The sequence below is a fragment of the Vidua chalybeata genome, chromosome 22 (assembly GCF_026979565.1).
Source record: "Vidua chalybeata isolate OUT-0048 chromosome 22, bVidCha1 merged haplotype, whole genome shotgun sequence".
NCBI classification, from domain to species: domain Eukaryota; kingdom Metazoa; phylum Chordata; class Aves; order Passeriformes; family Viduidae; genus Vidua; species Vidua chalybeata.
Genome location: NC_071551.1, coordinates 7701658 through 7727137, shown reverse-complemented (window position 1 = coordinate 7727137; position 25480 = coordinate 7701658). Strand labels below are relative to the sequence as shown.

At 45.4% G+C, this 25480-nt stretch overlaps 1 protein-coding gene across 2 annotated transcripts; it reads left to right on the top strand.

Annotated features, from left to right (window-relative positions):
* Window positions 1-1282: 1282 nt before the first annotated feature.
* CTNNBIP1 (catenin beta interacting protein 1) lies at window positions 1283-23845 on the top strand. 2 transcript variants are annotated; one of them, XM_053962570.1, is made up of 5 exons: window positions 1283-1515; window positions 11891-11980; window positions 15024-15145; window positions 15622-15712; window positions 21594-23845. In XM_053962570.1, exons 3-5 carry the CDS (start codon window positions 15050-15052, stop codon window positions 21650-21652), a joined length of 246 nt encoding a protein of 81 aa, XP_053818545.1. In that variant the 5' UTR covers window positions 1283-1515; window positions 11891-11980; window positions 15024-15049; the 3' UTR covers window positions 21653-23845. The 2 variants fall into 2 exon arrangements, with proteins under 2 accessions (XP_053818545.1, XP_053818544.1); XM_053962569.1 differs by lacking the exon at window positions 1283-1515 and adding an exon at window positions 1667-1684 and having other exon boundaries at window positions 21625-23845.
* The last annotated feature ends 1635 nt before the right edge of the window (window positions 23846-25480 follow it).

Here is a 25480-nt window from a genome sequence, read left to right as displayed (position 1 = left end):
AAAATTCTCCTAAGCTAGAGGAAGCCTTGTGGTATCTCTCCCTGCTAAAACCCTTCCTAAATAAGTGCAGGATGTTAAATTGATGATGTGTAAGATTGCATTGCACCGCTGTACAGTCAGCCAGCTGAATTAGGAGAGCTAGACAGTACTTAGTCATAAAATGGTGCTGTGCCCATGATGTTATCAGTAAGGAAATTCATACTATTGCAAGGATGCAAATGATGGCTTAATTATATGCTCCCACTAGCATAAGATGCTTTTAGATCTTTCCCTCAGACTCATGTACTGTGCTAATTAACAGTAATCCAACTGGAGGATCCCAGTGCAATGCTTCTGCATATTTTTTTCAGCTTATGCTGGAGCTCTTATGTTCTTTTCTTAAATAATTAATAATCATTACTGCCTGCTGTGCTGTGGGTATGTGCCAGTGATCTCAGATCCCAGCACATTTGCACCATTCCTGTTCCTGTCAGAGGCTTGGGTTTGCTCTTTGCAGAGGCTTTCATGTTAAGCCCTTCATTAGCTGGCAGTGGGGTTTGGATTTCAGTGGCATCGGGCTTTGATGTCATTAAGTATCAAGCTGTTAAAGGAAGTGCCACCTATTTCATTACTGTGACTATCTTTATGCAATTAAGTTAAATATCGAGTGGAAAACAGAGGCATTTTACTAAATAACACTTGGTTCACAAAGCATTTTCATCTCCAGGAATTTTGTACTTACCTTGCTGGCCTCACCAATGCACCCTGTATACTGTTAACCTAGTGGGAAACCATAATGCAGATGAGTGATGGAGCAGGGTGAAGAGCCTTTGGTGGCTTCTGTCTTCTTTGGTTTTTAATTAATTCCTCTCTGTGTTCACTGGGATTTTACTCTTCTTCAGTCAATGTAGGTGAAGCATTACTTTTATTTTTGAGTGCTTCAATGACCAAATGACCACTTATTCTAGTTGGAGGTTGGCATTTTCTGTACTGGCTGAATTGGCTCAAGCTGTACTGGACGTTGCAGTGTCTTTAACTTTCTTAGCGCAGTGTTCCTGAGCAGCGGCCCCGCGCCCTGCTGCGATGGATCCCGGGCGGCCCGGGAGGGGACAGCAGGAGCGCCGGGACCTCGGCACCGCGGCCCTCCAGACGGTGTTCCTCAGGTGAGTGCGTGCCGGTGTGTTCCGGCGGAGAGGCTCCGGCGGCCGGAGCCCCGCGGGCGCGCCCCTTCCCCGGCGCTGCCCGCCCCTTCCCCGGCCCGGCCCTGCCCCGGCCCGCCCCTTCCTCCCGGCCGGCTCTCGGTGCTGCCTGCGGCGCCGCCGCTGCCCTGGGCGCCGGGACGCGGCGGGTCCCTCCCCCGGAGCCGCCCAGGCACCTCCCTCGGGCCGCCGCGGTGACTCACGACGGAGGAGGAGGAGGAGGAGGCGGCGGCTCCGCTCCGCTCCGCTCCGCTCCGCTGCTCTCGCCCGCCCGTGCCGAGCGCGCCCCGCCGCCGCCCGAGCCGCCGGAGCGCCGGGGCCGCCGGCCCCGCACCAGGTGAGCGCGGTGCCCTTTGTGCGCGGCCGCGAACAAAGGCGCTCGCCCGGGCCGGCTCCGCTCCGGGCCGGCTCCGCTCCGCCGGCCGGGCCTCCCCGCTCCGCGCTGCCGCCCCGCCGGCGCCGCCGCCGCTGCCCGGCCCCTGGCAGGCCCCGGCCCCGCGGCGCAGGTACCGGAGGTGCCTTTTTCATTTTCTGGCATCGCCCCTTGCGTCACGAGGCGCCCTGTTCCCGGTGTCCCGCCCTGGGCACGGCTGCGCTGCTGCGGCTGCTGGAGCCGTTCCCGGGGGAGCTGCCGAGGGTGCGCCGGGGCCCGGGCAGGGGCGGCAGGTGCCACCAGCGATGGGTCTGCCCGGCCGGCTCGGGGCAGCCCCGTGTGCCCGCGATGCTCTCGGCATCCCGGCCCTCGCCTGCCAACACGCCTCTCGGACAGCGTTTAGTAAAGGGCTTCCCTCGGGGGTAATCCTACATTGGCTAAAATTGGGTTTCTGGAGCCTCTGAGGCAGCGCTCGGTAACTTTCAGTTTACATGGACGGTATTTGTTGGCACACGTTAGTTTTTTACCTGTTGGGAAGATACGTGAGAGAGGGACAGCATCACCCTCTGGATCAGAATGTATCAGAGACAGATGGGACGTGATCCTCGTTTCTGCTCAACATCCAGGTCTGCTTCATCAGGGCATGTTTGCCTCACAGACTCGGGTTTGCTTTCTCTTCAAGAAGAGGCTATTTTGCTCTGTTGTATATCATCTTTTATTTGTCCATTCCTCATCTTGGCATGTTGAACAGGATGAGCTTTGATGCTCTGTGAGATGAGCGTGAGACATTCTGCAGATGTGAGGATTTAAAAAAAGAAACGAAACGCCCAACTCCAGCAGACTTTGGAGGCAAGTTAGGTGTGCTAGTTCACAGTCCTGGGCTAAGGTGGCTCCAGTATGGTGAGAGGCATCATTAGAGAGAATTTAAGAACATATTTTTAAATACATTTACAAAATCCTATTTTTTTTGGCTGCTTAACTCACAGGCTTTCAATTTCTTTTGGCCTTGGTTATCTTTGGAGTTCATGTGTGATGTGAAATAGCCTGCTGAAGGAGAACCTCTATATAAATGGTGAAAAAATGAGGCTAAACATGTACTTCAGTGGGGTTTATTCTGAAAGTACAGGTATTCAAGGTGAGGGAGCATACAGAAAGCTACATATTACTCTTTTAAAAATACAGGCTGGTTTTCTTACCAAGTTATAAGCTACTTTTGCCTTGACAAACAGATTAATCTGGAAAATGGTGACAGGTGTACTTCAGATACATTTCTGTTGCTTCACTTTGCCCTTAGCTGAAAAAGCATCCTCAGTTATTGTATCTTTGGCATCTTGAGAGAAACTGGCAGCTCCCTCAGGGTAATTTAGAGTTGTTGGGGATCTGTGTGCTGTCCTAGTTGATGTGGTACATAGAAATAATAAATTTATGAAGAAGTGTGTAGGACTGAACAAATGCAGGAGCAAAGGCCATTTTGAAAAACTTAATTGGTAATGGGCTGGACCCAAATTTGCTTTAAAGCAGTTTTCTCTTTTAGTTCATTGCAAGCCTTGCAACAAGTTATGGAAAAGTTACACAGGGCAGAAAAGTGCTTCTTCTTCAAAGGGCAGAAGAGGATTCTTCTTGACATCCAGGTGGGGAGTACAGTGACATTTTCAGCAGGGAAGCCATCCCCTGGGCTGGCAGGAGTCCCTGTGCCAGTCCCTGTGCCATCAGCAGAGCTGGGGCTGCCCTGGCAGGGAGGGCTGTGGCTCACAGTGAACGGGAGCCCCTGTCCCTGTCTGAGCAAATCAGTGCTCATGGCACGGACAGAACGTCCTGTGAGTGTTTGGGAAAGCAAGTTCTGAACCCCAGTTTTATGGGAAATCTGTGGCTGCATGACTTTCTGTTCCCCTCCATCCTTTCCCCCATCCAGGGTTGGAGAATGCTTCACTTTGCAAGAGGAGAGGGACGTTTCCAAAACAATTTGTATTGTTTTCTAAACAAAACCAAAAGTGAACGGAAATAAAACCTAGATTTTGTAATTACTAACAATGACTGTGATACGTATCTGCTGCCAAAAATTAAAAATCATCCTTCAGTTGCATATGGGCAAACAGAGCTAACACCTAAAAGTGCCTGATGTGGTTAAGCTGTTCAAGATAGTTAAGCTGTTCAAGGTTGATGCTTTGCCTAGGAAAGAGCTTGTCAGAAATACATCTATTTATATGTGTTTAATATAAGTTTTTCCTCTCCAAAATGTTTGTCATCTGTAACCAACACAAACATGTATGTTTTTCACCACGTATTTCACTTCCTAAGTTGGTTGTTGACTACAAAGCACCCTCCTGAGCATCTGACCTAGTTTGAAGCATCAAACATCCACCCAAGTGCTGTGCACAGAAAGGCAATAGGCTTTTGGAGGCTGCTGTTGGGGATGCTGGGAGAAACTTCCAGGAGAATTTAAAAAAAAAAATAAAAAGGATTTGGTATCAGAAATATTTCCATACACACACAGGCAAAACTGTCCTTCTTTTTACTGCAAGCTGTCAACAGATTGGATTTCCTGCTGAAATGCAGCAAGGACAGAGGCAGCTGTTACAGCTGCACCACACCATCAGGCATATAGTGCAGAAGTGATTGGGAAAATTGCAATCCTGCCAAATGTGCCAAATGTTTATGTTCTCCCCTAAAGCTATTGTGTGACTAGTCCCAGTTTTGATGGTGACGTGCACCCAAGATACAAATTATTGGAACAAAAACATTGTCACCACATCCAGTGTTGGTAGTTTAATGGTCCTGCTTCTAAGTACAAGGGAGAAATGATACGTAAACAGGTTTGAAATGTGCTGAAAACTTTCTACCAAGTAACTTTATTTAGGGAAAAAACCCCAAACCACTTTGTTCAGTGTTACATCTCTGAGAATGGAGAACTCTTACAGTTCTTTTTCCCTTTGAAGAGCTGTGCCCTCTGCATGAGCTTCTCATTGGCATGAGAGTGCAGCTAGAGCAGAGGGAGCAAAACTAGAGGTGAGAAGAAATCAAAAATGAGCAAATTAACCAAAACCCATTAGTTAGTACTAGAATGAGGAGAACACTCTCCTGACTCTCAGATTTATTTTCAGCCTTAGTATTGAGGAAGCATTATATAACAAATGCTCAAAGAAGTGAGGAAAGCTCATTCTTCTTCCTGCTCACTGCTGGTGATCTGACAGAATTTTACAGAGCTTCTGTATGGCTTAAATGTCAGTCTGAATTCAGAAAGTGGAGTCATACTTCTTGCTTTTCAGTAAATACATCCAAGGTTTTACAAGCATCAAATCTGCCAAGCCTATTTCTGTTTTCAAAAATAATATAGATATAATCATTAATGCTATTTAAAAACAAACAAAACAGCCTAAAAATATAAAAAAACCCCTAATAATTTCAACTTCTTGCACTATTGGAATTCCTGTGACTGACTAAATGAGCTACTGATTGGGAAACAGAGGTGGAGTCAGTAAATTTGTACAACCATTGCACTTGTTTCAGGATGTTCTGTTTTATTCCATGCAAATACAAAAACCAAGAATTTAATTGATTTTTCACCAAGTCCATTTTCTCTGTGTTATGAGGACAGCTAAAAAATATGGACACAACTTAGGTAATCAACTCTGTTTATGACCATGACCAAGCTCAGAAACCTTCTGACTCAGTTTATCCTTCCATAAAATTAGTTGACTACTTCACATGAAGGTGGAGATGTTTAATTAAAGTGTAATTGTTTTGCCTCTGAACTCATCCAGGTCCTGATTCAATGCACAGTGAAGTCAGTGAGGAGCTTTTAATTAATTTCCTTGAGCTTTAAATAAGTACACATGGACGTGCACCCTTAAAGGAAATGTGACCTAAATTTTTACAGCAGAATTGCTGTAAAGGAGGAATATAAATCCTGAAACAGCTTAAGGTGAACTACTGAAGGAAGGTTTTTTGTAGAACTGAGGAGGGGATAGTGCAGCTGCAGGGATCTCTGGTGCCTGTTGCCATTTTAATGTCATTTTAATGGCATTTCCTAACTTTGAGTGTGTTGGACCTTATGTGGAAAACTGGAAATTTCTTTGTGCCTTGGCAACTTGCTCAGTTGGTCAGGGGAAGCAATATCAGACTTCAAGATAAACATAGTTAACTGAATGTTTATGCAAAACCAATCAGCAATAACACTTATAATATAATTAGCTTCAAGAGTTGATGCCAAATTGAGAAAAATAGGAGCATTCACATCTTCTTAGCTGCCTTTTCTCAGGAATGTCTGTAGATGCCAAATAATACTCGTTGGTTTACGTGGAATTCGTGAAAGGTTTTGCTTAACTTCAGAGGTCAGAAACATCAGGTTTTGCTAAACAGAACTTTTTATTGCTGAAATCCTGGTCAGCAGCTACAATGAACTTGGTAAAATAAGCCTTTCACAATTCACATCAAGCTGCAACCATTCTCTTACTGTTTCACTGTCAAGATTCTTAGTTCACTAACTTTTACAAAATACGTTTTAATCTTTAAATAAGGCACTTTGTGTGAAACAGCACATGTGAGGCACCACAGTTTTGGCCCCTTGTTTTTCACGTATTCATTTCATTGCTCTTGGTGTCTGCAGTTTTAGATGTAACTGTTTGTTGAGCAGCTAACCATAATAGTGGTGTATCTAATTGTGCTCATGGTTTGGCAGAAATCTGGCTGCTCTTCCAGTCATTCTCTTTGTCCATTCTGCCTTAAATTGGTGGTGGCTGGGTGCAGTCCTGCTCCTGGGACCTTCCTGCAGTGAGCTGGGATCTTGCAGTGGTTTTAACTTGTGTAAGACTCAGCCACTCTCGAGCTTTGTTGTGAGTGGTCTCTGGGCTGACTCCTGTTGTTACTATCGTTATGTATTGCAGTTTGATTAATCTAAATTAATATTTTTACATGTGGTTGCCTTTAACATACGTGTGTTGTGTCTGGCCTGTGGTTGTTCCTTTGTGCTCAGGAGTTACTCACTCCCAGGACTGATGGGGACTCGCTGGGACCCCTCAGGCCCTGCAGTCCCTGGGTTCTTTCTCTCCAGCCCAGTGTGTTTGTTCAGTGCTGAAGGGACTCTTCAGCTGTCAGACCACTGACCTGCAGCTTTATGTCACAGTTCACAGCTCACAGAATTAAGGTAACATTCAGAATTGTGGCTAGGCAGGAAGGAAATTGCATCCATTTTCCTGAGAAATACGAAGTCTCTTGAAGGCAAGATTTCCTTCCTTGCAATCCCACTTGGCCAAAACATAGGGAAAGCAAAATGTCCATGGTAAAATTGATATGTAATTAGGAATTTGTTTTAAATTAGTGAATGTTAAAAGTCCTCTCTTAAAACTGACAAGGACTTTTTTCCTTCCTCCCCCCTCTGTCCATCAGATATCTTTGCAGCACAGTCTTGTTTGGTGACCTAAGAAAGGAACAAAAATCCTTTTCTTGTGCTTTTTGTTTCTAGTAAGTCGTTCAGAGAAGAGAGAAGCTGGCATGCTTGGCATACTCTACTGAGACCAGCCTATGGAACACTACCTAGGAAAAGTCTTGTGGATTATTATTTGATGAAGGGCTTAGGAGCAGAAGTTTCTTGCCTGTGTTATCCAGGAGCATTGCTGCTGCTCAGGGATCACTGAGGAGGCAGAGTTTGTGTTCTGGTGATTGTGGCATGTGGCCACATTAGATAAAGGGCCATTAATTCTTAGTTCAACTCACATCAAGAGCTCTCTTTAAATGGTTTTGAAAATTAAACCTTGATTGAGAACTGAAACCTCTTCTTTGCCTTTTTTCATTATTCAGAGCATCCATGGGGAAAGCAGCACAGAAGTTTGGGGTTTTTTTTCCTAAAGAGGCAAGATAACTAGGAGACATAAAGGCTGTGTTTGTCACATTTTACAGCAAATTTTATTGATGTAAGAGGCCAAAGCACTATTTCATGTTGCTGTCCAATGGTTACACAATTTTGGTAGTAAAGAACTATTAATCTGAGAGTATCTGGTCCTAACTATGTACTTTGATACACTCCTGCAAAATACTAAAATGCTAAATAGTCACCAACCTAATAGCAGTTCACATTTTAATTACTTCTAAAAAAATCTAGTTAGCCATAATCTTTCATCTATAACAGATTTATAGGCATTTGCAATGTGAAATGTCTGTGACCTGGCAATAATGATGTTCAGATGTCAGTAAAAATTACAGGGCAGCACATTGAGAGCTCTCATTAATACCTGGCTGTTGTAGATCCTGTGTTGATGAGTACCAGAGAAATGCTCATAAATATAGATCTATAAAATACTTAGATATATGTACACACACAGTGGAAAGGAAGCCTTTCTGTGCCACCACGTGTGCTCTCTGCCATTTCAGGTTAAATGCACCCAGCACTGTGTGCTTGGGCTGGAGAAGTTGGTCACTCCAGCACAGGGAGTTTGACTCCAGAAATGGCACTGAAATTTTCTCCAGAAATTCCTGAAATAAAATATTTCTGAATATAAATATTTACAGATAGATGCATACAAAGCTTGGAAGTACTGTTCTGTTTTAATGATGGATGCTGAACACTTTTTAGCAGTAATTCTTCAGTGGGATACCTGCTAATTAAATCGTTGGCTATCTGTCATTAGTGCCCAATTTCCTGCCTAGAAGATTTGTAGCTTTGTTTTAAATAGAAGAAGAGGTGCCTGAGCCTCTGTGAAAGACGCCCCTGGCTGGGAGGAGAGCAGCAGTGCCCATCCAGCTGTTGGTGACCATCGTGAGTAAAGTATTGGTGCATTCTGCTGGAACTGTCTCTTGGACTGGGATGCAATTTGTGTATGAACTGCTCTTTATAAAGTGGTGTCACTTTTTAAAGAATTTTTGACACGTTCATCTTTGAAGTGTGAATACCTTTGTGAAGTGAAAGGCTTTTTTTCAGGTTTTGTTGCTGTTACTACGTTTAATTTCAGAGGCTTCAAGTTGACTGACGTGAGCTACCTAAAACCCTGTGCTGCCTCTTTTAACTGTATGAGATGTGAGAGGTGTCTTGTCCTTCAGGGAACAGGGGGGAAATCGTCTGGTTTGTGTGTGCCTGAAGGTCAGGAGGCAAATTTTAATTTCATTAAAGTGATGATTATGATAGTTGGATTTTTAAAATTTATTTTTTAGGTCAGCTTGAGCATTGATGTAAGAACTGTTTTGGTATATTGGGAAGCTCTATGGAATGCACTTCATTGCTACTTTTGAAGTCCATTTTGAAGCTCTGAAAGGTGTTCCAGCACCAGGGAGAAAAACCCCTGCTTGTGTTCATAAATGTTTCATGAATAAATGGCAGTGTTTGGGGCTGTTTCCTGTCCTCCTTCAAGAAGGAGACTGTAGTGTTTCGTTAAAAATTTAAATCTAACATTTAAGAGATGTGAACCTCCACCTCTGGGAGTTCCAGCAGTAAATTGACCTAAATCTGACACTGGGTTCAGATTCTGAAGTCAGCTAAAAGGCAGCACTGAACATAGAAACGAAGACAAAAAAAGCCTGTATTAAATATTTCAGTTCATACTGTTCACCTATAAATAGGTAGCTGTTATGAATTCTTCATTGTATCCCTCTGGAGATGGGAATTAATCCAGTCTCCAGCTGCCTGTGACTGAAGGTCATGAGTCAGAATGAATTAGAGGGAAATTTGTAGCAGGGTTTTTGCAGACTGGTTCCTGACTTCAGGTTTCAGGCTCCAGCTTGGAAGGTTTTTCGGGCTCTAACTGTTCTCTGAAAAATGTCATTTGAAAATTAACAAGGCTTAAATGAGGGGCAGCATCCCCTTGCACTTCCAAGCTTCCCAGTATGACCATGCTTAAGCACTGAAGTGCTCTGTGGTGGAGCTGTGGAGGGGAATGGCTTAACCTTGGATAATGATATCAGAGAGTCAAAGGGACCCTTCCTGCTGCTCTGAACTCCACTCGTGTGGAGCAAAGGGAACCTGCAGTGCTCGGGTTTATTCACCATAACTCCTTAGCTGAGCTTTATAATCCTTTCCCATTAATTGAGGGTTTTCACTGCCTTGAACAGAACCAGTCAGACTCAAGAAAAAAATAAATTGTAGCTGAACTAACTCCTGTTGGGTTTCTTTTGGCTATAACTGGAAATGCTACAAGATATTAAAGAGGTAGTCAGCTGTGACTTAGGCTTTAAAGAACTTGCCAGATGGCTGCTCTAAGTACCCTAAATTATTAAGACTGAATATGTAAAATACTACATTTTCCAACCACTTACTGCCTTTTTATTTTCTTCCCCCTTAATTTAGGCTGTGCAGATTGCACTTTGTTTTCCCATAGCAGTAAAATGTGGTCATTAGGAATTTCAGCATTGCAGAGGTCTACAGTGTTGGGGGGAATATGAAATTTGAAGGAGCAAAAGCTCATGTTGCTTTCTCATTGCATTTAATAAGCATGGCTTTAAAACTGAATGGGATGCTTAAGTAACTTCATTTATGCAAAATTTATAAAGATGCTTTTTTTTTAGCATGTCTGTTTTTCTGTTGAGATGTGAATTTTTTGTTTATTTAAAAAGATGATAGGGAGTCAGAATAATTTAGAAGTTCTTAATTATGAACTGATCTGTGGCTTTGTCCAGCAGAAAGTCCCTTCCAGGTTTTGAATTCATACCAGTGTAGGTGGAAGTGATGGAAATACAGTTACAAATCCGTAATTTTCAGTTGCTGTGTGTTGGAATCTTCTTCTGAAGGCGTTCAGTCAAAACAGTTCTTGCTGGTGAGGCTTGAGTTTCCTGAGGAGCTGTTTCCATCTGTTGGTAAAACAGACAAGTTAAACTGAGATTGAGTACAGATTTCTCCTGTCTACATTTTTTTGAAGTGAAACCCCAAAGCTGGTGTTCTAAACCTAGTTAGGAAAAAAGAATAAAAGGGAAGGCTAAGTGCAGTTACAGCATTTTTTCATTATGTACTGTTGTGTCTGGGGTCAGTGATTGAAGAGAAAGCCACTGTGGTCTTTTAATTCATTTTTGGGAAGAAATATATTTTATTTTCATTAGAGAGTTTTCAGAACAAGTAACAATGAGGAGATGTGAGGAAGTATCCCTTAATGCTAGTGGGAAAACTGGAGGTACTTAGCTGTTTCATTACTCGGGTAATATCCTTGCACAGTAGCCCAGGTGTTTGTAGGTGTAGAAGTACCTCCACCTGCTCATTCCAAAGCCATGTCTGGCTTCCTCTGATCTCTGGCTTCCTGCCTTGCCAGAGCCTGCAGCTTCAATCCACAGGGTTTAGTGGGAAGGTGCTGCTCGTGCTTGGTGTGCCAAGGGCAGGGCTGCACAGCCTTCCCCAGCCCAGGACAGGCTTTGGAAGGAGACAGATGGGGATGTCAGGCGTTCCTGGCTCTGCCCAGTCCACATGTTGGGCCTTGCTGAGCTGAAGGAATTCCTGGGATCCTCACCCAGCCCACTGCAGGCAGCGTGGGGAGGGAGGTGCTGGACTGCAGGACAGCTTTCTGTACTGCTGGGGAAGGGGAGGGGGTGTTTTCAAACTCAGATTGTTGCTTTGGCAAAGCTGGGCTGGCAGTGTTGGCTGTACTATATAGATCTTTGTTGTTTATTATTCTGTCATGTGAATCATCTTAAAAATAAATGAGAAGTAAATTTCATTGCCTGTGCCTGGCAAATAAGGGAGAATTAGGTGACCCAATTATGTCCATTTGCAGTGTGTTGGATGCAGGACAAGCTTGAAGCATTTAGTCTTTTAACAGAGTTTAGTGAAGAATTCAGTCATTTCTGACTAACACTGCAGCTTTTGAAATGCACGGGTCAGTCTTCTTTGTGAGAAGGGAATGGAAAACTGGGAAGTAGATCCATTTTTAGCTGCCAGAGGTAAGCACAGGCAGCCCAAACGTTCCTGTTGGCTCTGCACATCTGCCTCACCCTTACCTGGAGAGACAGTTCCAGATCTGATAGTGCATTCTCTATGGCTTCACCAGCCCTTGGCCTTTCTTCCTGCAGTGCCAGCCATCCAGGACACCATTCCCAGAAATTCAGCTGAGATCCCATTACTTCTTTGCTGAGGCCAGGATGGGTCAGTTGGGTTTTGTGCTGAAAGCTTCCCAAAGAATGCAAAGCTTGAATGCAATTCATTCTCAAGTGATTGGGAATGTCATTGGTATGGTCAGTCTTGCAGCTGAAGAATGGTTTGATTTTAAAAAACTTTAAACATAAAAAGGACCTTACGTTTAACAGCTCCAGACAATGGTGCAGTTTTTGAATTTTACCTAGAACGTGTTCTAAAGCAGACTGGGAGTGAAGGTGTGTTGAATTAAGGACCTTCCTGGGGTTCATGTAATTCTTTGCTCATTTGTTTTCACAGGGCACTTCCCTCCTACATTTTTCCCAGCTCCAGTCTCTGATCAGGACTGCACACGTGGATTATCTGATCTCCTGTGGTTTCTAGAAGCAGGTACGTTGGCAGAGAAATCTGGTGTTTTGTTGTCTGGGGATGGGGCAGTGACCACTCATCCATGAGCCAGAAAGATTTGTGGGGGCAGGGAAATGCTGCTTAAGGAGCATTTCATACATTAATGTGTAGCACATTAATGTAGCTTTCTGGAGAGAGCAAAGTTGGTAAGTATTTTGAAAAGATTTTTCAGTCCTTCATTTGCAAATGTGAATCATGCTGTTTTCTGGGCATGGACCAGCTTTGTATGTGGGTTTGGAAATTCTCTCATGTAGCATATGCTGGGTAATGTTGTCATCCTAAACTGTGTCTTCTGAAAGCTTTATGTAACAAGAACACAGAGATTTATTCACATTTTTGAATGTGCTGGGGTCTGACCTTTGTCTTTCCACTTCGATGTCATCGAGTGGGAAGAGATGTGGTGGCAGGGTAATTGTGTGGTGTAATTGTGTGGTGTAAGCTCTGAAAGCTTAGTTTTACCTCTCTGTACATATTTTTTGAGCCATATTGAGTGCTTTTTTCCCCCCATGCTGCTTCCTAATTATGTGAAGCATTCACTGAATGGGCAGGCTTTAGGATTTTTATCCTTCCTGTTAAATAGGTGGCTTCATGACAAACCCATCTTGGCTGAAGGTTACTTCAGAAGAGCCAGGCTTAGATAGGAATTCCCATCACCCCTTTTTAAAGTTTGAAAATTAATAAACAACTAGAAGATAGTTATGGTGGAAAACAATGAATAGTAACCAAACTAGGTAGTACCAGATGTGCAGAGCAGTGCTGAAGTGGGCTCTTCCTCGTTGGCATGGGGGCAGCCATGGCATTTTCTTGGTGCTTGTGGATGGTGCCACCTACTGATATCCCATCCACTTTGTTTAATTTTTAAACAGTAGATGTCTTCCTGCATTCCAGCTTTTCTTGTCATGATTTTTCTTTCCTAGGTTGATTGGTTACTAGTACAGCAGCTTCCCTTTTCAAGTACAATATTTTTTGAAAAGTATTTATAATATTAAGAACCAGTCCCAGCCTTTCAGACTGACTGGATATCTTGATCAATGTTTATTGTTTTATCAGTCTCTGGATGTGTATGACTTAATGTCTCTTGCTCACTGTCTTATTTTGTTCATTGCCTTACTATTGACATCCCTTGTTAGCACTCAGTAAGTTGCACTGTGGAGTATATACCTAGTGGCACAATCCAATTTACTTACTTGAGTGGACACTAGGCAAAATTATGGGATTGTTTAATTCCCCCTTCAGAGAGCAGTTTGCTGGTTGTATAAAAAACCCCAACAACCATCACCTTGCACAGGCTGCAGGTTTCCAAGCAGAGCCATCTATAGCAAATCAGCTCCATGCAGATCTTCCCACTGAAACATGTTCAAGAAGGACTGGTGATGGATCTTTCTCACTTTTAATGCTGTTATCTCCATGCTCAGTAATGTGGGTGGCAAAGCCTGTCCCAGCAGCTGCTGCTGAAGTTTGCATTACTTCTGACTCACTCAGGAGGGCCTCTGTGTAATTTTAAACGGTTTCCACACCCAGATTACTTTCCCTTAAAAGTAATAATGGAAATGAAGTGAGAGGAGAGGTTGGTAATGACTGCAGGACAGCATTACTGGGAAAACTCTGTTTGAACCTGCTGGGATACAGCCCTCCCTTGTGTAGTGTGTTCCCTTCATTACTGAGGTTCAGGAAATCACATTTATAGGCTGGTGTAGGACCAGACCCAGTTCTGGGAGTGAAAAGTGGTTGAAGACCTGTTTTGGAGCCACTTCTCTGAGGTGTGTGTGGTGCAGGAGTGGCTGGCTCACACCTCCATCCTCTCATGGGAGCATGGAATGGTTTGGGTGGGAAGGGACCTCAAAGCCCATCCAGTGCCACCCCTGCCATGGCAGGGACACCTCCCACTGTCCCAGGCTGGCCCTGGGCACTGCCAGGGATCCAGGGGCAGCTCTGGGCACCTGTGCCAGGGCCTCACAGGGAAGAATTTCTTCCCAATATCCCACCTAAACCCACTCTCGATGAGTGTGAAGCCATTCCCCCTCGTGCTGTCACTCCAGGCTCCTGCAAACAGTCTCTCTCCATCTTCCTTGTGGGTCCCTTCAGGGCAGTCAGGGGTTGCATTTCTCCTCCACCCAGCACTGGTCAGGGGTTGGGTCTGTTTGTGACACTGCTGGAATTGTGTGTTATTTGAAGCACCATTATTTTTTACATTTCAGGTTAAGGTATTTGCTATTGCTGACTTAATAAACATGGTTCAGGATGGTTTTTAAGAGTAGCTGAAGAGAATGCCTGAATGTTGTTTTGGTTTTTTGTCATGGTAAACACCCTGTTGTGGAACTTAAATAATTACCAGATACTCATATAATAAAGTATAATCATGCTTTGTGCTGTAGAATTTCAATGGCACGGTCTGTTTATTCCGTAACATAATTATTTTTATTAAAATAAGAAGCAAAAGCTCAGCTTGTAAACTATACTCTTTCTCTGCTCCTCTTAGCTCTACTTTCTCTCCAAATTCATTTCATAGATTTTAATAACTTTTACAGTAATGCAGTGGCCTTTTCATATGATACATAAAGGAAAAAAGAAGAAGAGGGGGAAGACTTAAGAGTTTGGATTTCACACGGCTTTTGTTTAGCCATTGCAGGCTTGATGGCTGTGCATTCTGCATCCTGTTTTCATTCTGCTTGTGCTTATTTATGGAAAAAACCCCAAACCACGGACTCTTCTGTCAGGGTGATTCTTTCATCTGGTTCTTAGAATTCCTTTTCTACTCGTGCAGTAACGTAACCACAGATAATGAGCTGTGGGAATGTGAACATGAGCCTCTGTGAATGTTTCAGTTGCATTTGTAGGCCCAGTTTAGCTGCTGACATTTTTAAGGGTTTCTCTGGGGAAGGATGTGATTCCTTCCTCTCCCAGGATATTCAGTGATCTGCCCACTGGTGAAAAACAGGTATTTTGGAAATGAAACTTTTCCTCTATTTCCTGTTAGACCCCATTGCCCGTTCTAGTTTGTGTTTTCCTGATTTTGTATCTGCAGGAAATCCAGGAGCTGGCAGGAGGGGAATGAACCGTGAGGGCGTCCCCGGAAAGAGTCCGGAGGAGATGTACATTCAGCAGAAAGTGAGAGTGCTGCTCATGCTCAGGAAGATGGGATCAAACGTAAGATGCACTTCCTAGCCCATCCTTCATGGGTTTTCAGGAAACTTTGGACTAACTGGAGTAGTGCTTGTTGAGATGGGCAGGTGATGGTCTGGCGTTAATGCTGAATTGTTTGAGCCATCCTGGATCTGACAGTTATCACTTAAACACAATTCATTTTTGTTTAAATATGATAAAGCTTGTGATGCCTGGAACTGCCATATATAGATAAATGACTTCAAGTTCTTCATTACTGGCAAAAGAGCCAAGCGAAGCAGCTGTTTTAAGGTGGCACTGAACCTGCCCACGAGCTCATCATGTCCCACTTGGCTGCTGTGTCCTTGCTGGTGCTCGAGGTGCCCAAGTCAGGGGTGGTGCAGGTGGCGAGGAGCAGAGCAGAGGTGCTGTGTGCCTGTCCCTGGGAGCTGGTGCCTGCTGGGGTGGGTTCTGCTTTGCTGGGTGCTCAGGTGTCACCTCTGTCACCCCTGTGCCCGCAGCTGACGGCCAGCGAGGAGGAGTTCCTGCGCACGTACGCGGGGGTGGTGAACAGCCAGCTGAGCCAGCTGCCCCAGCACTCCATCGACCAGGGTGAGTGCCCCCCGTGCCCTCCCAGTGCTGCCCAGTGCCCTCCCAGTGCTGCCCAGTGCCCTCCCAGTGCTGCCCAGTGCCCTCCCAGTGCTGCCCAGTGCCCCCTCAGTGCCCCCCAGCTGAGCCAGCTGCCCCAGCACTCCATCGACCAGGGTGAGTGCCCCCCGTGCCCTCCCAGTGCTGCCCAGTGCCCCCTGTGCTGCCCAGTGCCCCCTGTGCCCTCCCACTGCCCCCTGTGCCCTCCCAGTGCTGCCCAGTGCCCCCTGTGCCCTCCCAGTGCTGCCCAGTGCCCCCTGTGCTGCCCAGTGCCCCCTGTGCCCCCAGTGCCCTCCCAGTGCTGCCCAGTGCCCCCTGTGCTGCCCAGTGCCCTCCCAGTGCTGCCCAGTGCCCTCCCAGTGCTGCCCAGTGCCCCCTCAGTGCCCCCCAGCTGAGCCAGCTGCCCCAGCACTCCATCGACCAGGGTGAGTGCCCCCCGTGCCCTCCCAGTGCTGCCCAGTGCCCTCCCAGTGCCCTCCCAGTGCTGCCCAGTGCCCTCCCAGTGCTGCCCTGTGCTGCCCAGGGCCCCCTGTGCCCTCCCAGTGCTGCCCAGGGCCCCCTGTGCCCTCCCAGTGCTGCCCAGTGCCCTCCCAGTGCTGCCCGGTGCCCCCTGTGCCCTCCCAGTGCTGCCCAGTGCCCCCTGTGCTCCCCCAGTGCCCCCCTGTGCTCTTCCTGTGCCCTGGAGCTGCTTCCCCTGGGCCAGCAGCCTCAGAAAACACCACCTGCAGCCTCCTGGACTTCCAGAATCGTTTGCCACCTGCTGAAACCCATCCTGCAGGCCGGGATATGCTGGCTTTGTTAATTCTTTGCAGAAGTCTTGGTAAACAATTGTGTGGAGCTGCTCTGAGTCCACTAATCTCTTCTGAACCTGAATGTTTCTTACTGGATTCCTCTCCCTCCCCTGCACAGCCCTTGTGCCAGATCATGTTCATAAAGTGCAGTTTGGAATTGAAGGACTATTGTAAGACTCGTGCCAGAAAGATCTGAGCAGAAATTTAGTATAGATCTGAGACATCTAGAAATGCATTACAAACACAACCTGCACAAACTTGCTGCTGTGCTCATTCCTTGCATAGCTGGGGGCTGATGGAGGTGGATATGCTTGAAGAATTCTAAGCCAAAATACACAGCTTTTCTACCAGTCTAAAGTGAGAATTTTCTTGTTTCTTGTCAAAAACTGAGGTAGACATGTTCAGTTAAGAGAGACTTAGCTGCAGTTGGCATTTTTCAGCATTATCCTTAAAAGTTACATTTTTTCCCAGTGAAATCAATGCTGAATTACCTGCACTTTGGCAAAGAAAAGGTGATAAAATCAAAAGTCCAGCCAGGGGACACAGATACTACCTACAGTGTGCTGAAGCTGTAGTGTGCTCTACAGACAGAAGCAGCTTATTGCTTCTTTATTGCTCAGGACTTTGATTTTCTTAGAAATCTCTCCAGCTTCTCACAGTCAGTGATGATAATGCTCCTTGCTTGCTGCTGCCCGTGCCCTCTGCTGTGTCCTGGGGTCGGTGAAACAGGAAGGGCTGAGTGTGGAATTCCTGGAAGCTGGGAATACCATGGCATAGGTGTGGGATGTGCCGCCCTAAGGAGATCCCATCTCCACTAGATGGCATTGCCTGGTGCTGGAAAACCCCTGCAAGTCCCCACACTCACTGTTCTGTTGCTCCAAGATTGCTTAAAGGAATTTTCTTCCCTACTTTTCTGTTTTCATTGAATCTTCTCTGGAGGATTTCTTTTTTCCTTTACACAGCTCGTCTTACACAACAACAAAAAGAGGTGTTATTTAGGGAGTAACTTACACCAGGTTAGCACTTCAGTGGATTTCACAGCCTTTTGTTCCTCAGTAGGACAGGGTGTCCCTGATGTATCTTTAGAGCCATTTTCCTCCAGCAGGCACAAAAGGCACAAAGCTAACTTCACATCCCCGTTTTGTCCCAAAACCCAGAATGATGTCGTTGCCTGAGCACTCTGAGAGCTTTGCTGTGGACCTGCAGGTTCCTGTGTGTCCCTTAAAGTGCTGCAGTCTGGCTGCAGTTCCAGGAAGGTTGTTTTGGTTTGTGGGGTTTTCTTGACAAGGGTGTAGGGGGTGGGGGTGTACAGTTGTGAGCCGTGCCTCCACCTGTGGCTGCAGCAGTGACCTGGGCAGGGCTGCTGAGCCTGTCCCTGCGTGCCCCTGCTGTGGCTTTGGTCAGGATCTGTGGCTCTGGCTGAGCCCCGTTGTTTGCCCACAGGGAGTCACTGCAGCCTCTGTGTCCCTTGTGTCAGGATGTGGCAGTGCACTGCAGGAAGGAGTTTCTACTGTCCCTGCTGAATTCAGGCTTGTGCCATAAACCCTCCATGAGCCACTGCTCATACCAATGTCTCTGACATTTAAAGTTCCTCCTTGAGACTCTCTTTGTTGTCTAAGGATCCAGCAATGGAAGTTAATTTGGATCAAGAAGCATCTTAGAATATCTCTGTAATTTTTAATCAAGCCTGAAGGCTGACTCCCCTTCATTTTATGCTTATTTTTATTGGAAGAGGGGATATGATAATTGAGTCTAATATTAATGTCATTTTATTTTTCAATCATTGTTAACACCTGTATGAAAGTGCAAAATCCAGGGTGTTTTTCTTTACTCGAGGAGCTCTTTAGCTGACATCTGTGGCGTGTTTGTTGTTTGTTTTTATGGCTCCAAGAATAACTGAGGAACCCTGAGGCACCTCAGTTCAACCAGTGTGTGTGCTGGAGAGGGGATGTAATCCTGAGCTGTTCTGGGGTGTTCATCCATTGGTCTTGCCTGCATTGCAGCAAGAGCTAGCACAGCTCACACTTGATGAAATCAGGCTTTCTCACCTAGTTTTGAGTACAAGCAAAATGCCCCTCAGGAAGTTCTGTGCACAGAAGCATCTCCTGCATAAGCCCCATATTCCCTGTTCCCTGGCTCCGTGCATTTCCAGAGGGTGGGCTGGCCCTGGGCTCGCTGCAGGCGCTACTCTGGCAGCTCTGGAGATGGAAGCAATGCAGGGAGGAAGCACGAGATGGGAATTGTGCTGAGACCTTGGTGATTGCAGCTCTGGTGTTCCTATAGCAACAGGAGTGTCGTGCTGGCTCTGGAGGAAGCTGGTCCCATGGGGAGGGCAAGGCTGAGATGCAGACACGTGCCTGGCTGGGTGAGACGTGTTCTCTGGGTGGTGGGGCACCAAAACCACCCCAGGCTGCTTGTGGGGCTCCAGGGGACCGTGCTCGGGGCTTGGCAGATGCTGATGGAGAATGGAGATCGAGCTCTGCTCCGTGCACTTCTATTTTGTTGAACACAAGGCTTGTTTTAGTGTGCTGCTGCTCTCAGCAGAGCGTGGTGTATTTTTAGAATGCCAGACTAGGATGATAATACTGGGAATTTCAGGGAAGAGTTAATGTTTAGAAGATTATTGCTGGAAGGTGGTTGAAGAAATGTATGTATGCAAAGATCTTGTGTGAAGTGAAGAATTTCTTTTTTTAAATTTGGCAGCCTTTAGAAATTCCCAACAGGCTAAACCTTCTGATCTCTAAACGCTTTTGGGGTTTAATTAATTCTGCAGGTGACTACAAGCAAATCAGGTGTACATATCTATTTCTCATTCAAAGAGCACTTGAGAACAGCAGCTGTTAGAGGTGTCAGCATCTTCTGTGGTGTTAAGGTGGTGTGGTTTCAATCCAGCCTGTACCCTGCTGGGTTCATCTCTCTGTGCCCAGCTCCTTGCTGGGGACACTGAGCTCAGGGCACGTCTGCAGCCGTGCCCTGCAGTAAAGTCATTTGACCTTCAGCTCATCTTGGCTTGCTAAGACTGAAGAACAAGTGGTGTAAAAGAACTCTAAATTCAGCAATTCAAACAGCTGAGCTGCAATTGGAACATAATCTCAACGGGATTTTTTTGGAAGTTAGTGGGTAAGATTGTCACTATTACTTTCTAAGATAGGACATAAGCCCACCTGTTAATTATTGTTAATTTGTAGGAAGAATGAGAAAGCGTGAGGCAGACACAGTGAGATAAGTATCTGAATGTCTAAAGGTTTGTGGCAATTAATGTTTTGCTCATAAAAGATGGGGAATAGTTCACTGGGTATGTTGTAAGTCTCTGTTTCAGGGTAGAAATGTGTGCCCAGGAAAGGGACAGCTGTGGAGAGAGCAGCTGTATGTATAGGTGCAGGTCAGGTGAAAGTGTGCCTTTGTCATTGTTCTGTACATTAATTGCTGGAAGTGCAGAGCCCAGTGAAGGATGTGCTCCGAGCAGACGTGGTTCACCATCCCATTGTCTCAGTCACAGGCTCTTGGCCGTGTGCAGCTTAACTTCATAACCTGTGCTCTGCTTTTTACATTATTTCACTTGATTAGTAAGAAAACATCCGCTGTGGGAGCCAAGTGGGCCTGCAGCAGCTGCTCAGTACTTGGGTCCCTGCTTTCCCTTGGGCAGACAGAGGGGCCAGCTCTGTTCTCTGGCACTGTTTGTGTCTGTACAGGGCACTGGAGAACTGCTTAATGAGCAGCCTCATTAGCTGGGTTTCCTTTGGCTCTGGGTAGTTTGGGCTATAGGACAGGGCTGGAACAAAACCTGCTTCTATGCTGAGAAATGTGGATGACCTTTTTCTGGACAAATCTCTCCCATGTTCTTTTTCTGGGAGTCACTTCCAGATGTGGCCACGTGCCCTCAGTGGCCTCTGGGCAGTCAGGGCAGGCAGGAGCACGGAGCTGTGGGGTTATCTGGGATGCAGCTTCCTTTCCTGCATGGGATTGCAAGGAAGCCTGTAGGAATTTTGTTCCCATTTTGACACTGGAAAGGGGAGAGCCCGGGAAAGCAGTCAGCATCTGTGAAGGAGTGCAGCTGATCCTGTGCTGGGTGAGGCTCTGTGGTTGCCAGGTGACTCCAGGTGCTCCTGCACCTTAAAGGAGGCGTGGGACACTCGTGCCAGAGGTCCTGGCCTCCTGCTGCTGCAGCGTGGGGCTGGCCCTCTCCAGCATCGAAGGGTTTGTCACAATCCTTGCAAGTGAAATCCTTGTTTTTCTTTAGGGGCTGGTGGTTCTTGCGTGTTTTAAAATCAACAAGGCAGCTTGTTACTGCCAAGCTGGATCCTGGTGCTATATATCATTTATGTTTTGATCAAGGAAGAAACAGTTTGTGCAGGAGATGAAAAGGGAGATGTCTGCAGGGCTTCTGAATGCTGGCAAGAGGGTGCATCAGAGCAGTTTTTGATGTAGTTTTATATAAGATAAGGGCCCTACATATGAAAAACAAACTACTACTGCTTGGTCCTTAATATTTCCTCCTTTGAGTACATATAACAAATAAATTGTGAGATTTATAAAAGTAAGTGCAGTTGCATTTCAGGAGCATTGATTTAGCTTTTAAGAACATTAGCAAGGGGAATTTACAACCATTTTGACCACTTTTCCTGCTATATTGCAACTGAAGAGCAGATTAGATAACTGAGAAATGGAATTCATATAATGAGACCAGATGAGGCATTTTTATTAGTCCTCTTTTACCTTGTGTGCAGGTGTATGGGCAGAAGTTGCTTGGGGCACAAAACTGAGATTTGCTTCTTGATATGCTTCAGGTAAAAGACTGGAGGAATTTTGCATGCTGATGCTCCATCTTGAGTTGAATTTGAACTTTGCAAAGCCCTGGAAGAGTATTCTGTGGAGCTGAGCATTTACCTGGCTGGGACGAGCAGTGGTGGTGTTTTTGGCATTCCCTAGTTTGTCATTTGCTTTCCTGTTGGTTGTATGGATGTGTAGAATGATACTTTGGGTACTGCCTCTCTCCACTGCTCTTTAAAGGAAGTAATTATGGCACAGATTTCCTGTATCCATTGTTGTTGCAGGTGCTGAGGATGTTGTGATGGCATTTTCCAGGTCAGAGACAGAAGACAGAAGACAGTAACTACAGGACACCTGAACAACACAGAACTGGAGAGGACAGTGAGATTCCTGAAGATAGAGGAGGATGGCTGAGCATTAATAAGTTCCTCTGCCCACCCTAATTGTTCCTTGGTATTCCTTCTCCTTTGTAATGTTGTTTCCCTTTGCCCAACCCTCAGAATGCATCTCACAGCCATCTATTCCTGTCAGATTTTGCAACTCAGCCGGGCTGTGTTCATTAAGGACAAACCTAAAGGTGTGGTTGGCTCGAAGGGACAGGCTGTGGTTGGATAAAGGAAGGCAATTTTTCAAACTTGACCAATGGAAACCTTTTATCTCACGTTTTATTTTATATTTTAAACAAAGTCTCCTGACATCCTACTTCTAAAGAAGCTTTTCATGCTGTGGTGCTTATTTAGGTCAAACTTGTGAATTTGAAGAGGGTTTGATTTGGCTGCATAGAACTGGAAGCAACTTGTGATTGGGTGACAATGCAAAAGCTTTCCCTTCAGCTGGCTTGCAGGTATTTTGCTGACTCCAACGTTTTCATTGCAGGAAGCTGATGTTTTGGTGCATTGGTTATTTCTTCATACTTACTGACTTGGGGGGGAAAAGACAAATGTGCTTTGCAATATTTATTACATCTACACACATATAAACGCTTGCTTTTGGGGGGTTGTTTTGGTTTTTTGATTGGCTTTGAAGTCATGGTTTGATTTCCTTTTGGCTGCAGTGTTTCTGATGCAATCAGTTTTTCCATACTCAGCTGCTCTCTGGCCTGGAGCTCTTTTGGGAGCATGTGTCAAAGCAGATTTGGTTCAAGAAGTCCACCTGGCCGGGCTGGAGGCCGAGGATGCCCAGCCCTGGTGGGCACTGGGGCTGTGCCCGAGCCCTGGCACTCCTGGCTGCCCGGGGGCTTCTCTCTGCTTCCCACAGAGGGGCTGGAGGTGGAATTCTTGCAGGAATTGCAAGAATGAGATCTAAGGCTGTGACACGAATTTGCCAAATTTGTATAGAGAATATGTGAACTTGTTTAAAATACTGCAGAGTTCCACTTTAACCCTTTGACTGCTGCACAAGAATAGCTCTCACATTAGGAACAATTAATGATCATTAACTTAAATCCAGCTTGTGCTGGGCTTTAATAAACTGAAGTTTCTAGTCACTTGAAAAATTGTACATGATTTCCCTCCTCGCAGCTGTTGGGTGATAGGGAAATTCTCTGGGTCCTAGGATAAGAGCATGTTCCTGAGGCACTGTTCCAGGAGGCAGCAGTGCTGCATTAGGCTGTCCAGCACTGAGTGTACAGGGGACACTCTCAGCTTCACTCTCTGTAGCTGCAGGGCCTTAAAACACACACAGACCTTGACAGACTGAAAAACCTGCAGTGGAATTCCCGAGGTGCACTGACTGTTCAGGAATCTGCACAAAGTCTCCAGCACTGCTGCCTAAAACCAAGCAATTCATTTTCTCTCATGTGTGCAGGTGGTTTTTACAAAACTTCTGGATTTTGCTGTGGGTTGCACTGACTTCAAGATGTTTCAGAATCTATTAAAGCTGAACTCAATTTAACTGTTCCTGGTTCTTTTCCTATGGTTGTTAATTATTTACAGTGACAATTCTAGAATCTAACTGTGAGAACATGACCATTTTCATGGCCAGAAGTTCTGCTGACAGGATGCTGTTGTGGTCTCGAAATGGGGGAAAAGCTGGAGAAAAACCATGGACTGTCTGCAAAAGGAAGAATAGACTTGTGAGCACAAGGAAGAAATTATCTTGAGCAAATAAATACTGTGTAATGAGAGCAACTGTACATCTATTTATGAAAATACTCCTTTTAATTCAGTTGCAGCTTTGTAAAGTTCTATGTGAAAGTAAATCTTTTACCCCTTTTTGTTGGGGCCAGATAAGAAATTTCTTTATTAAAATAAACCAGGAATGAGCCCAGAGGATTCTCTAGATTTTGACTTGGTTGCCTAAGAAGCACTTTGATGTGAATTTGGTGCAGAGGGGGGCAGCCCTCACGGTGTTAACTGAGGGGGTCCCTGTGACTCTGGCTGCTCTGTGGTGGCCTCCCAGTGCTGACATTCATCCTCCCTGGCTATCCATGGCACTCCTCAGCAGCTAAGAAGGAAAGTGAACTGTTTGTGGTTTAATCTTTTCACTAAAAATGTAACTGTTGGGGAGGGGGGGGAAATACAGTTTTTAATATCTACCCTTGTTTCATATTGATTTATTACACTGCTCAGCTGCCAAATGAAAAACAGCTGGCTTCACCTTTGAGAAAGACACAGGACATCAGCATGGGGGACTTGTTTATTGTTTGTACAAATTTCTCTAGCTTTGCTGTTGTGCCTTTGCCTTCTCAAGTAAACCATTACGAATAAAACCAGGAAATCAAATGTTTTAGAAGCCAGAGTTGAGCACAGGTCTAATTTGTAATATGTTTGTAACTAGAAAAGGCTTTGTAGTCCAATAATCAACCATATAGTGCTTAAGGCACTCAGGGAGTGTAAAAGCTTTAGAGGCATCTTCCAAGAAAAGCACACGCTCTTTGGGTGGTCTTTTGGGGAGAAATGTTCCTTTAGAGATTCAAAATGTGCTGTTGTACTTTCACTGCCAAGCTGCTCATCTACCTCTCATAACACTGTGTTTTGCAGAGCTTGAGGAGAAGATTCAGAGCTGAGTCCCACCCCTCTTCTCTCCCCAGGTGGGCAGCAGGTGCTGCAGTTGTTGGAAGCTCATTGTGTCTGAGTGTGGCCTGTTGTAAATGAAAATGGGGCTCCACCATTCACACAGGCCTTGAGTCTGATTCTCCAGGTCCTAAAATAAACCCTGGAGTAACAGAACATGTGAGCTGGAGGCACAGCAACACTTTGGAAGGAGATACAGCCTGAAAGAATCTTGGATCACTAATTAAATTTAAAAAGCTCTTGAGATTTTTTTGTTCCTATTCCTACCTAAGGTAAGCAGTTACTAGGAGTTGTATCCTCTGTGGCCTCTGTGGGAATTTCTAATGCTTGACCATTAAATCTGTTTCAGTTCCACAAAGTCTGTTTTCTAATTCACCAGCAGCCTAAAGTTCTGTTAATGGCTGAAGATTTATCGGCCCATGAAGTAGAAAGACCCATCACCTATAGCAGAGATTGTCTAAATGAGACATTGGGATCATATGTGGGATAAATTCTATGGCTGTTGAGAATCCCTTACAAGAATAGAACAGTGCCATGTCTGAGGTTACCAGTGTTCTGCACTGCAAAAGGGAAAAATAAAGGCTAGAAGTTAAAAGCTTTGAATTAAATGTATAAAATAGGTTAGAAATTATTTATGAAATACACTGAGTGCCTTGGCAGGGAGAGGAATATATGATTTGGAGTCGTTTAAGATCAGTCCTTCAGCTTTCTTTTTGGTCTCTTGCCTCCTCAAGAACTGTGGCAGAGCTGACAGCAAAAAGGGCTGCGGGGCACTGGGACCAGCAGAAACCAAGAGTGCAGGAAGAACAGTTTCTGGAAGTTTAAGGAATCTTGAGGTCTATTCAGTCTGCACAAAAGGAAGTCCCTAGTGAGTAGCATCTTTTCCTCACTGTTACCATCAGAAACAAAGTGTTCCAAAGCTTGGAGGCTAAAAAAGGGCGTTTAGGAAGCACCATTAAAGCTGCAGAACAGTTAGAGTTTTACAAATATCAAAGTGCTGTATAACAGGGAGCACCATTGTTGTTGCTTACCAAGGTAGGAGCGTGGATCTGTTCCCTGCCAGACTGAGGTAGGTTCCCATGCAAAGACAGAAATCATCTGCTGCCTCCTGAGCTCTGCTTTCATTTGCTCTGCAGCTGATTTGCCCTAAGCAGGAT

Coding starts and splice junctions, on each gene's coding strand:
- CTNNBIP1 (XM_053962569.1), top strand. CDS start 15,050: ATGAACCGTGAGGGCGTCCCCGGAAAGAGTCCGGAGGAGATGTACATT. Junction 15,146..15,621: donor TCAGGAAGATGGGATCAAAC/GTAAGATGCACT, acceptor CTGTGCCCGCAG/CTGACGGCCAGCGAGGAGGA. Junction 15,713..21,624: donor CCAGCACTCCATCGACCAGG/GTGAGTGCCCCC, acceptor GGCATTTTCCAG/GTCAGAGACAGAAGACAGAA.